The sequence below is a fragment of the Anser anser genome (assembly GCF_964211835.1).
Source record: "Anser anser genome assembly, chromosome: 1".
Lineage (NCBI taxonomy): Eukaryota > Metazoa > Chordata > Aves > Anseriformes > Anatidae > Anser > Anser anser.
Genome location: NC_139720.1, coordinates 168,278,048 through 168,293,687, shown reverse-complemented (window position 1 = coordinate 168,293,687; position 15,640 = coordinate 168,278,048). Strand labels below are relative to the sequence as shown.

Sequence of the window (15,640 nt, the reverse complement as noted above, 5' to 3'; positions counted from 1 at the left end):
TAATCATCACATCAGAGGCATGAAGGCTGTGGTCAAACCATAGGGCAGAGTAGAGAGCTACTGTTTTTTTCAGAATTGTAGATGAAATGCCATCAGCACTTTTTTTTAAAGCTCATTCCTCATTTCAAATGAGCAGAGATGTTGCTCACTAACTCTCTGGGTGAGAGCTGGATGAACATGAGCACTGAACATCATCTTCATGAATTTTGTTTCCCTTTTATATAAGAAAACTGCTCATCAGTAGGCAGGTTTGAACCAGGTAGTCCCAGGTTTAAACATGTGCATCTGAAAAACTGTAGAGTGGGATTTTGTTGTTGTTCTACTGTGCAACTGGGGTTGCTTTAGGGTGAAGAGTGTCTTGCTAGTTTTCCAAGTAGTATTTTTCAAACACTTAAATTCCTAGTTCACCCAGGCCCAACATGCCCTTCTGACAAGTGCTACTCAAACATCATTCCATCTCTCCTTTAATACAATCTAATATAACAGCACTATATAACTTAGTGTATTTACTTTATGTATCAGAAGGAATTAATTCCACTTGCACCAAAACAGCCACCTGAAAAAGAGAGGGAGAGCCACTTGGTTATGGAGATCATCAACATATAACTACTAAACCAGTAAAGTAGGGAGTAATAAAGGGAAGAAGGGAGAAATATGGAAGAAAATTAAATTATCCCAAAATAAAAGGGAGATAAAGACAAGGGTGGAGAAGGTAAAAAATGCTGCCACTAAAAAATATTTTTCTGAGCCTTTGTGTCTAATGCTTTGCAAACCTTGGAGACGCCCTGGTACTTCCTTATCAGTTGTCATCAGGTATAGCTGGCCAAAATTTTCTGTGGGAATGTTTTCTTGACACAGTTTGTTTTTTCCTTGTTGGAGGAGAACGGGAATGTCAAGCAGAAGAGATTTTTCACTCTGCTGTAGGACATCTTAAAACAAATTTTTTGAGATAAAATCCACACAACACTGAAACAATCTTCATTTTCATTGTGTGTGTTTTTTTTCCTGGGGATTTGGCTGTGAAGTTCCCTCTCTAGATTATATAAACTCAAATTAGTTATGTTTTCCACTTAGAAAATTTTAAAAAATGATGGCAATATTAGTATGTTCTTACAGAGAATTTTAAAAACAACTCTACTTTTCAAATATTTTGGAGTCATTCCTTCATGCTGAAAATCTTGACTGTATTCATTTTTTCCTACTTCTCAAATCCTTGTTTTTTAGTATAGCCTTTACACAGGTCTGTGGTTTCGGTCTCCTTGCATTTTGCTTTTTCTTAAAAAAAAAAAGTTATTTCAGCTTTTTTGAGTATCTTAGTCAATTTGCAAATCAGAAGTTTAATAGTATGGACTACATTAGTAATATTAATACTAGCTTGTGTGGTATGAGAGAATAAATGTATGGGAACCTCTTCTTCATTCTATTCCTTATGGAAAATGTGGAGAGGCAAATGCACAAATATATGGAATAAGTTGCATAACAGCTACTGTTGTTTATTTGGCCTTGCTACCAAAAAAAAAAGGCTCAAACCTGGATAGAATTGCTGGTAGTGCAGCAGCTAACAGTATCCCAAATCTCTTATAAGAAATATTTAGCCTCGTAAATTTTGGTTGGGAGCTGACTAATGAGTTAATAAGCATTTGACTTGCTCTGTTTGCTCATCTGTTTCTTTTTGCAGTGACAAGAGGGCTGGACGTGCTGAGGGAACATTATACTGAGTGATGCGGAACGTTGCTTTTTCTCCTGAAGGTTTAAGAAACCTTTCTGACAAGTACCAGGGTGTGTTGTAGCTAATGTGGCCACAAGCTCTGCCTCGAGTCCTGCCTCCATTGCACGGCCTCTCCCTCATGGCTGATCTGTCTTGTGTGTTCGATTCCTCTTTGGACTGTAAATTCGGAGGTAGAGGTTGTGTGTGTACGCAGCACTTTTTCAAAGAATGAAGTTGCACAAGTACTATGTGATGTGCTTCACCTGCAAGCTGATTAGTCCGATGTTGCCTTTTTGTAAGGCAAGGCACAAGATGATACAAACCTTTTTCAGAAAAAAAAATAATTTTAATGTGAAAACAAAAGGCAGAAGGCTTAACCACCTACTTTTCAGATGAATATGCACAGCAAGTTGTTGGAGAATTCAAAAGATGAGTGTTTAAGAGACTTCTGTTTACCTGGTGCAATCTTTGCTTACATGAATGGAGTTTTACAGTAACAATTTCTTGTTTCTTGTGACTTCTGTCCATACTTTAATGTGTCTGAAAGTTGAGAGGAATGGGGAGAAAGTGAATTTGGTTTGATGGAACTTGTGCTGTTCATCCACCTCCCATCACATCTGCTTTCCTTCATAAGGCACCCTGCAAATTTTTAGGCAGGCTTAGTAACATTTCAGATGACAGAAACTATCAGTTTCTCCTTTATAGTAGTAATCTATCTCTCAACATCCCTTTTACGCTGCAGGTAACAAAATACTTCTCAAAACTGTTATTTTCCTTTTTCCTGTGGGAGGCAAGATTATTTTAAATAAAGAAATGTTAATTGCAAGGAAGGACAGTGTAATTCTAAGCAATCGTATTTTACTATGCCTTAAAAAATTTGAGAAGTTCTCAATGCCTTTTTTTCCCTTCTCTCCTTCGTATATTTCAGCTTTATGCCTAGCTTGAAACCTGTCTGCTCTGGCAAATTACCCAGTTTTATCGAATATTGAAGAGCATTTTAATGTGGTATGTTTATGGCATTGCTTCCAGTAAGTGCAATAACATCTCCAGACCTTTAAGAAGCTTGAACTAGGTGAGGGCTTCTACATGACTGTTACCAAATAGGTGACTGGGATACACCTTAAGTATCTAGTTTTGTTCTGACAAGTACAATTACATGGGAGGGGAGACTTTTTTCTTTGATCAGTGGTCCAGCTGAAGTGCTCAAACAAGTTTCCTGGACGTAAAAGAATTTATATTAGTCTACGAAAATATCTTTTCCGCTGTGAAGTGACAGAGGGATGGTATTTCAAATATAACCATCAAACAGTGTGTTGCATTTTTTTACTTAAGGAATTTTAGTGAAATTTTTTCAGCACTATGATAAAATGCAATTGGAAATTAGCATGTATATTTCCAATGTAAAAATCAGACACTTTAGTTACTTTTACTTCAAATTCATAAACAGATTACCTCAAATTTGGAGAATAATGGAAAACACACACTGGAATGAAAATGCTGACAATTTATAAACTGACTGATTTTTTTTAAAACCTGATCACTATTGCTTAAGTATTTAAGGAAATTTTTACCTTTGTATTTAAAAAGCTTTTGAAATGTTACGTCTCAAAATGCTTCATGAGAGGGTACTTACCATTGTTTCAATTCTACACCTCAAGCATGTGGAGCATGGGCAGAGGAGTTTCAATGGCCTTCCTGAAATCAACCAGGAAGGTCAGGACAGGGATGAAATTTTTGATTTTTCAATTCTCTCAAACTATACAACAAAACAAAACGTTTGCAGTGAGTATAGAGAACTTAAAACTATAAATTAAATGTTAGGAACGATGTGGGAATGTACATAGAACTATAAATCATTTCTTGTATTCTTTCTGCTGTCTTATGGGAAGGAGAAATATGGTTTGTATGAAAATACCCTTGTTAGACAATTAAGAAAAGAGGGCTGTATACTAGAAAGGAAGTATGGTTATTAATAGTTGGGGATGATATTGTTCTATAGTTTTTCAATGGCTGATAGTGGGAGTACGTAATCACTGCAGTGGTTTACTGATGTTTTGTGCCCTTCTGCTTGAAAACATATGGCATGTTTCAGCCTTAGCTATGAATTTCCTTTAATTGTTTTCTGTTGCTGCCTAAACACTTTGAAATGTAGGGTGTGGAGAAAGGGGAGGTTGATGCAAACTCTTTGTGACATTTTTAGTAGCTGCTCAAGACTTCTATCAGGCAGAACGAAATCCAGCTGCTGTAATAAACCGGCAGAGTTTTGGGAGGTGAAGATGAAGTGAAATGTATCCAGAAAGATGTAAATGGTGAGAAATTATTTAGTTGAAGACCCCAAAGCACACACCCCAAGAAATGGTAATTCAACTGCTAGCCCTGAAATCTTATCAAGGGGTGGTAGGGGCTGTGCATATTGGTTCATCTCTGTGAATTCGAGATTGTATTTTGGGAGGTTTTAAATGAGACTGTATGTTCCAAACTGATGTGTCCATTGAGTTACTAGGAGGAGATGTCAAAATGCTAATTAGTTAGTTAACAATTTTAAAACAGTAAAATAATATTACTGTCTTCAAGAATTTTCTAATGGGGAAAATTTTCGTCCATCCTTCAGCTCTAAACTAAAGCTCCAAACAAGTATGACCATTTTTCCTTCAACTTGCCATCACCTAACAAAATACATAAATATGGTTGTCAAACTGCAAAAAATTTCCATTTCTCAACTCAATCAGCTGTAGTCTGTGGTATGCTCTCTGTATACTCTGTCACTTACGTGCTATTTTTATTTTCTCAAATATCTGATGACTGTTTCTGTGCTTGTAGAGAAACATTCTTTCCAGTTTGGAAGGAAATGTTAACCATGTAGAAAAGGTACACACCTTAAGTTAAACTGTTGACATTTATAATCTGATTTATTCTACGTTTGCCAAAGAAATGCAGGTTTGAGACTTCTTGCGGTAGACAGTGTCTTTGTGTTGAATCTTCATAGGGCAAACGCTACAGTGCTTTTCTCTCTGTCTTGTCAGATATTTATTGCTCTGAATTCTAAACACCTCACATCAATTTCCAAAGAAACTAGTTGTTAATTGCAGCAGTGATAGTTTCTTTTTTTTTTCCTGTGGTATCAGTGCTGGAGCTGTATATCTGTGTTACTCACTGTTCTGTTTGGTACACATTCTTCATACCACATCTCTCAACGCCTGTCTGAACACCTCTGCACCCATGTGCCTGTGCTGAATCACCCTCTGGTAATGTGCGTAAAAGCTAGTAAACACTGTGCCAACACCTAACGCGCAGGTTTCATAAACAAAACAAACAAAAAAGGTGGTAGGATGCTGCTCCTCTTGGGAAACAAAAGATGTCTGTCTGCGGCTGCTGAAGAAGGAAAAGTTAAAGGGAACTTCCAAATTCTTTTAAGACCGAGTACTAAATCACAGTTGAAAATCAGGAACCATGTGAACTGAGGATCTGAGGAATTTGCTCTATTTCAAGTCCTCTGGACAACCAGTGGGGCTGAATTTCATCTATATCAAATGGTTAACCTGTATGAACGAAAACAGAAAAACGTGTATTAAAAAAAAAAACAAACGTGGGGGAGGGGCAAAAAGGAAAAGCAAGCTCTGCCAAAACTTTCAATGTTTCGAGAACAAGAATTCTTATTTTATTAGTCATTAGGCTTCAGGGGAGTTTCACCTTTAAGAGGATTACTGTCATCACAACTCTGTATAGTGGGATAAATTGGCATTAGAGTGTTTCTACACACTTTGCTTGTAAAGTCTGTTGCTTTTTATAAGTTGTTCAGAGTGAAAAGTACATCGCTTATTTATTTATTTGACTTTGATTGGAATGTGTGTAAGTGGTGGGAAAGTTAAGGCTTGTCTAAACAAGGAAATAGCCTGGGATGCTATTCCATACCAACTTTTCGAGCCTATATTTGCTTTACAGTCAACGTTGCCTGTTAACTGAGTGAGTTAAATTCCCTTTGTATTGCCCAAAATGGGATTAAGCCGAGAACTGCACGGAGCTCTCCTGACTGGAAATGTCTGTCTGCCCAGGGTGTCCAAGTGCTGTACTTTTGCCCTTCGCCTCTCTAGTTTACCTTATTTGGTAACAGTGACATCCCTGAAACACACCTGCCCTTTATGACTTGTCAATTTCTCTTATCACTGAAGTATTCATTTGGAGTATATACTGTTGCTATATTGCCTTAGTGAAGTTTACACTGCAACATGATAGAGATGGGGTAGGCCTGGAAGGGACTTCAAGTCCTTGAAGCCAGTTGGTCCCTTCCTGTGTCAAGCATGTAGAACACTATGAACGTAGAAGTCCTACCTCTAAAAAGAAAATGAGTGGGTTTTTTTTGTTGTTGAGATTGAGGTTAAACAACATGAATTGCTACTGTTGGAAATAACTCGTGGAGCTCAGTGCTGCAAGAGGTTGCAGACATTGAGGTGAACTGGGTAGAGTAGGTCTTCTGCTGGCTGTTACCCACAGTGATGGGGAGTGCTGGGGCTGAGAAATGAAGCTGGGGGAAGGTCTTTCATTGCATACCTCATATTTATGTGTGTCCATAACCAGCTGCTATCATCACATTTACAGTTGGAGATTTTGGGATGGATGGGCCTTTTTGTCTGAAACCTAAGTGTTTGTTTTCTAAGGCTGTTTCAGAAGGTGGTTTCCATAAAAGTTAAACTCTAAGACCTGCTGCAACAGCTGTAGGTGAGTGAACTGCAACAGCAAAGAGGAATTTTATACTTCTTGATTATGATTTGAAATTATTGATGCTTGGAACAGACAGTTCATGCCAGCGTTCTGGCAGCATGAACACAAGGTTTTTGAGGGAAAAACTGGAAACGAGTCTTTGAATCTTTGGAGAGTTTGTTCCTTGTATCTCTCTAATCATGCACAGAGCTAAGCAGTAGGGAAGACTTGTCTGTCAAGGATCACAATAGTATTCACAATTTTATTATTCTACATTATATGGAAAAACAGCAGAGGGCACACAAAGGGGAGTGGCAAAGCAATTAGTACTGTTTGAGATCTTTGGCCAATGTAGTGCTCCATGCATTCTGCTATAGGTGGGATAATTTACAGAACAGAAGCCCTGAGGTCATTTTAAGTTTAATTACGCTTGCAGGATTTTTTTTAATTTTGGGACCAAAAAGGGAAAAAGAAATAGTTTAGTTATTCCACCCACTCCTCCTACTTCCAGTTCAAGACTGAACCCATTATGAGCCTTCTGCAGAAACAGCAAGAGCTGTAAGAGCTCGGGCCGTTGCATTTTGTAGATGGGACGAACATGTGGCAGGCACTCGGCAGTCTGCTGTGCAAGGCCAAGGTGGTAATTGCAGTTCCTTGCTCCCAGGCCTGTGGTCAGACCACAAGGTTCAACCCCATTCTCTGCTTTCCCCCCTCACCCCTGTTACCACCCCCCACACCCACAACAAGTGCTAATAATCGAAACATAGCTCCGAGGAAGAGCAGGTCACCTAACTCGTTGAACGAGATCCTTTTGCAGGTTTCTTCCTTTACCCCACCTCTGAACATAAACAACATGTAGCTGTGTTGTGATGCTGTTGCAAAACACAGCTCTAAATTCTTTATTGTACTGATTTGAGCCAGCTTTAGTGGCTAGCGTGATGCTGTGTATATGAAAATTGTTTGATACCTTCAAAACAAACCAAAACCCACCCTCTTTTTGTCATAGAAAAATTCCCTTTCTTGAGGGAATGCAGATGTCAAGAAGGTTTTCTCATGAAGGAGATGTAGCATAAGGTTTCAAGATTACTCCAAATGTTTCCATAAACATAATACTAAGAAACATATCTGCTAAACATGGGCTATTCAGATGATTCTTCAGAAGTTGTTAGCCATAAAAATATATCTCTCTCCTCCTAAAATGTCAAAAGTCTTGTTGCTAGGCTCTCTGTAGGTACTGGGTGGTGGTTTTTTTCTTTTTTTTGTCTTTCTCCTATTTGGGAACCTGGAAATTGAAAACAACTTCTGGCACCAAATCACAGTCTGGATGATGCTGTAACATTTCAGTGCAAATCTGTTCCATGGTACTGAGAGCATGGGGTGCTGGTATGAAATTCTGTTCCCTTCCTTCCCCATCACCCTCTGCAAAGAAAAAATTACAAAACAAAAACCTAAAATCTAACCCCAACAACAATAAAAACTTGAATGGCAAAAGAAGTAAGAGCTATAAGTGAAGTGGTAGGTATTTTGCGCAAGAGTAGGAGACAACATGGAGGACTGCTTTTGTTTATTGGCCTATCCAGCCTGGAAAAAGCAGAAAAACACCATGTTAATTAAAGTGTTTTTCTCCCAGGTGCCAACTCAATCAAAAGATGTGCCATAACTTGTATGCATGCAAGATCTCCCTGTGTTTTAGTGTATGTGTAGAGCTTCAGAGAAACAGTTAACTAAGGAGATGACAGGCTTACCACACAACATGACTGCACCCTAAAGAAAGCAAATGTATTTACACGCTTCTTTAAATTAATATTCCTGCCTCACCCAGATAATCATGATAATGAGGGATTTATTTTTTAATTAAATTGCAACTCATATATGCAAGCTGAATTTAGTGTGATCTTGCATTGCATGTATAGCCAAAATAAGATCGTTTCCAATCCTTATATGGAGACCTCTCCTCATTCCCTTTCACTTTGTTCTTGCATTGTTACATGATAGATTTTTTATTTTTTTAATATTTTACCAACTATGCCTCCCTTCTCTGTTTTTTCTACTTAAGGCCACTTCTTCCTTGATCCTCTTTCAGTTTTACTTTTCTTTATCTTCAATTCCCTGTTGCTCATGCTATTTTTTTCCATGTAAACCTTTTTTTTTTCTTTAAAGATCTTGAGGAGCCTGTGTACTTCCCCACTACCACCAGTGCTGTATGCCTGTCTTCATAGTGCTGCATCATCTTTATCTCAAACTCTTACCATGTTGATGTCTGGAGCTGACCACAGGTGCAAACACAGCACCACTGTCATTTGTGATCCCCATTTTAGATTTAATATTATTTTTAAAGGAATTTGTCCACGCTTTCATGTTTTCTTACATAGTGACTGGTTCTTTGCATTCTGGAGGGTAGAGATGGGAATGAGCAGCCCAGCCTTGCCTTTCCAACCCTATTCATCTGATGGAGCTAGAGGGCTCTGGCACAGCCCATCTGCCCTTTGCTGGGAGAAGAAGCAGGGCTGAGGCCCAGCAAGAAACAGCAGGGAAGTAGCACTGTGGGAAAGCTCCAGCTCTTTCCTCTCCTGTCAGTGAGTGTGCAGGAGCAAGGAAGGCAGCCCTGCTCTGCTACGATATCAGAGGGAGGGCATGGACCACAGTCTCACCAGCATTTTATCTATGTGAAAGCGAGGCATGGCGAAGACAAAGGCTGTTCATTATACTGGCATGCCATCTTCTCTTGTTTTCAATGCTGGTTAGAGGGGAATACCTTGGCAACAGGCAGAGGGCAGGTTCTATGTTTTGTGATTCCCTGTGGGGACCAGAGAGGCAGGTGCATGCCTGAAAGTGTGTGGTATCGTTTGTCATTCCTCCGAACTGCAGGGTTTAAATGCCAGCTTGTGGATGACCTGCTTCCCACTGCAGGCTGGGTCTCTCTCGTGTTACAACTTTGCAGAGGTTTTGGGTGCGGTTTACTTTGAAGTTTGTGGCGAAAATGAGATGCTAAACGGTAATAGCTATACCTAGTCAGCGTTCTGTGGTGTGCTTTTAATGTAAGTCTTTACTGCTTGTGGGAAACTGAAGTTGTGCTTGGAGCATCTGAAATGCTTTACTGTTTCCTCATGTACATAGATAGTCTAGGGAAAAAACACACAACCTGTCCTCCCAATCTCCTTCTGACCTCCCCACCCCCTCCCACTGAAACGCTTAGAAAAAGTAATAACATACCCAAAATGAATTGCACTTGAATTTTGTGGTTAACACTTCAGGCTTTATTTTTGTTATGATTTAAGAAGTGTAATCGTGTGATGCTAATTCCAACTTTAGATGCTCATGGATATGCATTGATAAAGCTCTATACTGAAAGCATCTAGTTGATTTTTGTCTCCTTCCCTCCCATTAGTTCGGAACATTCTTGTTTTAATGGTCAGAAACTTTTTTTTTCCCTCTCCCTGAATGTATTTGGTCTTTTGGTCTGTTTGTGTATCCCTGTGACACAATGCTTTGGGACTGGTCAGCTCTTGTCTTCCCTTCGCTGTTACTCCCCTTGTGCGTGTAGGTAGCAACAGTATTGTTTATCATGCTTCATAGACCCAGGGACCTACAGGCCAGTCAATCTCACTTCTGTGCCTGGAGAGACCATGGAGCAAATTCCCCTGGAAAATTATGCAAAAAGCTATGCAAAGGCACATCGAAGCACATGGAATGTAAGGGGACAATTGGTTATAGCCAACACGGCTTCACTAAGGGTAGATCATGTCTGACAGATCTGGTGGCCTTCTACTATGGGGTTACAGCATTGGTGGATAGGGAAGGAGCAACTGATGTCATCTACTTGGACTTGCACAAGCAGGAGTTGGACTTGATGATCCTAGTAGATCCCTTCCAACTCAGGATATTCTATGATTTGATGCTATCCTTAGCATAGACCTTATAGTGGCCTTCCAATACATAAAGGGGGCCTACAGGAAAGCTGGGGAGGGTCTCTTTGTCAGGGCATGTAGTGTTAGGGCAAGGAGGGATGGCTATAAACTAAAAGAGGGTAGATCTAGATTTGGCATTAGGAAGAAATTCTTGACTCAGAGGGTGGTGATGCACTGGGATAGGCTGTCCAGAGAAGCTGTGGATGCCCCATCCCTGGAAGAATTTGGATGGGGCTTTGGGCAAGCTGATCTAGACAGAGGTGTCCTGTTCCCGCCCCCCCCACCCAATGACAGGGGGATTGAAACTAGGTGATCTTCAAAGTCCCTTCGAACCCAAACCATTCTATGACTCTGATTTTATTGTCATACCAAAACCAAATTCTCATGTTCTCTGCTTATTGTATAGGGTCCCTGCCTTTTTCCTTATTATCCTACTCCTCTTTCTTTGCAATTCTGCTGATTAAATCTTCCTTAAAATTAGATGCTCTGCCCTGATGTACAGAGATTAGGAGCATCTTGCTGGCAGAAGGGTTGTAGGGATACAGGCATGAAAACCATTTTTCTCAAGCACACTGTATGGGTGTGTTGTGGTCACCAAGAAATAGATCTGGTATGTTGTGTTTCTCTAGATGTTTGAGGTCTACATTTTTTTTAAAGTATTTTTCTGTGTGTGTGTGTACCAAGTATGATGAGATTGATTGCACTACAGTCTTTGAAGTTGAAGAGGTAACAACCATTAGTCTTATTAAAGTACAGTTATATTCCATGACTTGGTAAAAGGAATAGTGTGGCGGTTGCTATATTTGAGCACATTAATCACAGAACAATGTTCCTGTTCACATTTCCAATGATGAATCTAATTGTTGACAGCTTGTCATTTTTTTTCTGCTTATTTCTGTGGTACTACTTAAAATTCATTTTCAGGTTCATTATTCTGTTAAACGTTGAAGTGTCTGCTAGATATTTTGAGACTTGTAGCTTCAGTGATCTACTAATGATGATTAGGGATGGTCAAGAATAACTACAAGCACAGATTAGTTGAAGGTACACTTTTTTTTGTCAATATCCAAACTCAAGCAACAGACTTTTGGGTGATCTTTCTGCTTGGGTATGAATCCCAGGCCCTGGCCATAAGAGGGTTTGCAGCTGGGACAGTCACCTGAGAGATGGTAAGGATGATCAAACTGATGGTTTGGGAACTGTGGAAAGGAAGATTTTCAGCTGTTTTAGCCTGCACACAGGTGAGTGCCAAAACTGGCTGTGTTTTTTCTTTTTTTAATTATTTTTAAATTTCCCTCTTCCTTTCTGGCACACACTCTAAATGCCATATATGAGTTATTTATTAGGAAGTTCATGTTTGATAGGTTTAATTGCTACAACACCTCCAAACTTCATTCTCTCATATGCCAACAATTTGGTTGTTGTACAGCTAAGCCACCACTGATGAGCAAGTAATTCTGTCTTTATTACACTCCGGGTGTAGGCAGCGTTTGTTTTTTCTAAATCTGACTCTTCTTCCTTGTTGATATGCACAATACACTCATTCTCTGCAGTTTGGTTGATATAAGCTAGTTTGGGAGGCTGCTCTGTGTTTTGGCAACTGGTACACCCATCAGAGCACACTATTTTGGAACTTGCAGCAAGACCATAATTAGTGGCCTTTCACATATGAAGGAAACTGTGCCTTTTCAAGTTTTTGAGGTGTTGGTACCAAGGTTACACTTGAATACAAATGGTGCATCTAGCCAGCTTTCCTTGAAGGTGCAAGGAAGATGGGAAGGAAAAGGAAGTGTCCCCCATTAGGTTACACCCCTCAGCACAAAGCTCTATCTTGGCCACATGTGCAGGCAGCCTTTTGGGTGCTGCAGGAGCTGGTGCAGAGGTGAGGTTACCTGTCCTGTACCGTTCCCTGTTGCTTCTGCTCATGTGCCACCATGTCATGTCCCCTGCTGTCATTGTCAAGTCACTTCTCTCCTCCCCCTCAATATCCAGCAGAACAGCCCCCACTGGAGCATGTCAGACCTTGGGGCACAGCACTGCTGGGTTGGCAGTCAGCTGGGATCGTTCAGATGTGGTAACACAGAGCCTGAAGCCTGCATGGGGAATACCTTGTTCAAATATTTTCCTTGAATGAAACCACGTTTGCAGACAGATAAGAAATACCGGAATCCTGGGGAGCTTCAAAACAGAAGGTTGTGGGGATTCTTGGGTTTGTTTTACTTAAAGTAAAAACATATACTTTTTTTTTAGTCTGTATTTGAAGCAGCTGTTACTTCCTCTGTGGATTTTTTTTCTATTTTAGATGAGATATTGTTATATCCAGTGAGGATATGTCATAAAAATAAATAAATTAAGAAAAAAGGTTGGGGGGGGCATTTCAAGTATATGAAATTGCTGATGTGGAGCTCTTTCATACTGTGAAACTCATAAAAGTACCTTGACTTTACAAACACTCTGAATGACATGGCTGTATGCAGTTTATGAATTAAGTAACTCCGTGTACCTTTTCCTGTGGCGTTCAACCAAACTGAGAAGTGCGCAAGAGGGCAAATTCTTTTGTTGTTGATAGCATTCCATGTTAACGAGAAGGAATTTCTTGCTTATAGCCTATTGTTTTTGAAGTGGAAAGAGATCACAAGTTGTATAATCTCTCTATATATCGTTAGAGTCTGGTTTTTCTTCACCCCCCCCCCCCCCCCCCCCCCCCGGCCCCTTAACCTGCTGTTGCTGGTCAGTTGATCTGTAACAGGTGCAGCAAATGGGTGCTGCAATACACTGCACCTACAGTTTGTTCTATGTTGGCGTTACAAGGGAGGGGGGTGGAGAGAAAGGGGAGGACCGAGGAGGAGAGCAAACCCCACAAGTGAGGAAGCAGCAGGGCTGAATACAGTTTGGTTTCTGTCTCTCAGGAGCTTGCTCAGCAACCAAACCCAGATTCCAGGTGCAGTATTCCATAATCGGTCTGTAATCATAGAAACAGCATGTTCCTCCTCTTCCTCCCCTGCCAAGAGTTTCTGGGTGGTGAATGTCAGTAGCTGGAGTTATTTTTAAAGGCAAGAGGTGAGGCTTGTCGTGCAAAGCTAGAAAGGGGGCGTTTGTTTGCTGAACAGAGCTGACATCAAAGTGGAGATTGCTGCCTACTGGCTAGCCGCTGCTTTATGCCAGGTAATCTTTAACGTACCAGTCAGTCGCTAAGATCACAACCTGCATGTGTATATGAGAAACGACCTGTTTTTATGATCCAGGAGATTTGCTTTTTTAGTATTATTTCCATGAGCTGGGCTTTGACATTTAGTGGCTCGCACTAATCATCTTGCAAAACCTGCTTAGTGCTTTTAACTAAGCAACTGCTTTCTACTTCTCTTCGCAGGATAATATAAATGTTTTTCTGAAAGCTTGCGAAAATATTGGACTGAAAGAAGCTCAGCTTTTTCATCCAGGAGATCTTCAGGATTTGTCCAATCGAGTTACTGTCAAGTGAGTTCTGTGGTTTTGTTTTTTCCCTCACCTTCTACCTCTAATCTTAACTGAATATGTTTCTCAGTCCTTTTTTAAAAATGTTTGCCTATAGAAAATTATTTTAACCTGCTAAAAGCAGTTCTGAATACTGTGGTGAGGGTTTGTGCATTCTTAAACCCGGTCGATAAGACTTGCACAAATTGAATTTCAGAAATGAATTATTATACCTCACACAAGCAAACTAATTGTTAATGAATATTTACAGCGTTTAATATATAAAATGGAAGCTGTTCAGGTTATTTTAAGATCAGAGCAAAACTAACTGTTAAATGATATGACAAGCATCACTTTATGCTTTGATATTACTGACATAAAATCTGAAAGGCTGGCGTGGTATTTCTGATGATTATCTGAATTGCTGTGGTTCTTGGGTATGGTATTCCTAAAGGGCCGCTGTTTTCACCATTCCAAATATTAGTCAGATGTTTGTTACTGAGTGTCACACTTCCCCTCAAAGTGTGTAAGGGTAGAGACTAAGTGCTGAATGGCATAGAGTAGTTGTTATGTTTACAGAGAGAGTTTTCTGTGAAATCAAAATAGCTTGTTTCTGAAATGTAGTTACTGAATTTTCTAATTTCAGGCTACTGAGTCTGAGAGTTTTTCTAGTTTCTGAGGGATTAAGGTGGAACTTCATAGGTAGGCATTTAACAGGTGTTTTAAATGTGTGACAGAAATATCTTCATGGGACTTCTTGTTTTGTTACAGTATTAGTTGCTTTTATTGTGTTAGTACAAAGGATGAATTTACTGTCATCTCCAAACAGGAAAAGCTTTAGTGAGCTGTGCTGAAAACCTGTCAAGTTAAATGTTAAGAACTGATTCCTGTCTTAAGCTATCAGATCTATAAAAGAGGAACAGGCAGTGATCCTTCTGTAAATACCAGGAGAAAATATGGTGAAATGACATCCAACTGCTTTAATTAAATATCTTGTAGCTGGACTGGATGGTGCTATGTTAACATGCTCTTTGCCTGGTTTCGGAATGAAAGCTCATGCATTTTTGAGGTCTGATACTTGAGATGGAAATGTGTTTTTCCAGGCTTTGAGTCATACCTGAAACATAATTTCTTGCTAATGTGGTGTTTGGGATTTGGCACCCCTCCAGAACACTGGTATCCTCTACCTGGCTCGTATATCACACGGAAAGCTGGAGGCTTGGTAACCTCTGCCAAGCCTTAATTATCCACAGAAAACCTTGGTCAAGTTATTTTGGTTGAGGCTTACTTTACGGGTATAGATGAGATGGTTGGACACTATCAGGAGCTGGTCTTCAGCAATGTAAATAATGACAGCCTGAAAGCCAGGGGAGGTCGGATAGGTAGAGTTAGCAAACTGTTGTGCAAGCTGTGTTGTCCAACTTGTCCCTACGTTAACCGCAGTGCCTAAGTGAGGTCAGCCATGAAATTAGTCTAGTGGGTCTGTAACTGTGGGTTTCTTCCATTTTGTTTTGTTTCTTTGGATCCTTTCAGCACTACTAGTTTTCCTTCCAGGAGCAAAGTAAGGTTGGAATGTGAATTTGTCATAAGGCAACAGGCATATTGCATCATACCTGCTTGGCAGTAGATTAATTAGTGTTTTTCAAAAAAGCAGATTTGATTGCTTCTTGCGGACAACAATGCAGGGAGTCTGGGTTATAGCTGAAAGAGCTGCCAGCTATATAGCTGTGCTCTTTTAATTTGTTTCAATAAAAGTTTGATTTTCCACACATTATGTATCATATAACAGTTCCACAGTATGTTTAAAATGCTTACAAAGCAGTTCAAAACTTCTGTATCTGACTATGCTGTAAAGAGGTAACTGAGCTATGCT

The 15,640-nt window shown here is 39.9% G+C and overlaps 1 protein-coding gene across 11 annotated transcripts in view; it reads left to right on the top strand.

Moving 5' to 3' along the window:
- LMO7 (LIM domain 7) overlaps nucleotides 1-15,640 on the top strand; it is a 129,333-nt gene that overhangs the window by 42,645 nt on the left and 71,048 nt on the right. For all 11 annotated transcript variants that reach the window (XM_083819891.1, XM_083819889.1, XM_083819890.1 and 8 more), the window contains exon 4: nucleotides 13,685-13,791. In XM_083819891.1, coding sequence (XP_083676017.1) covers nucleotides 13,685-13,791 — 107 coding nt within the window. The remainder of the gene's footprint in view (nucleotides 1-13,684; nucleotides 13,792-15,640) is intronic.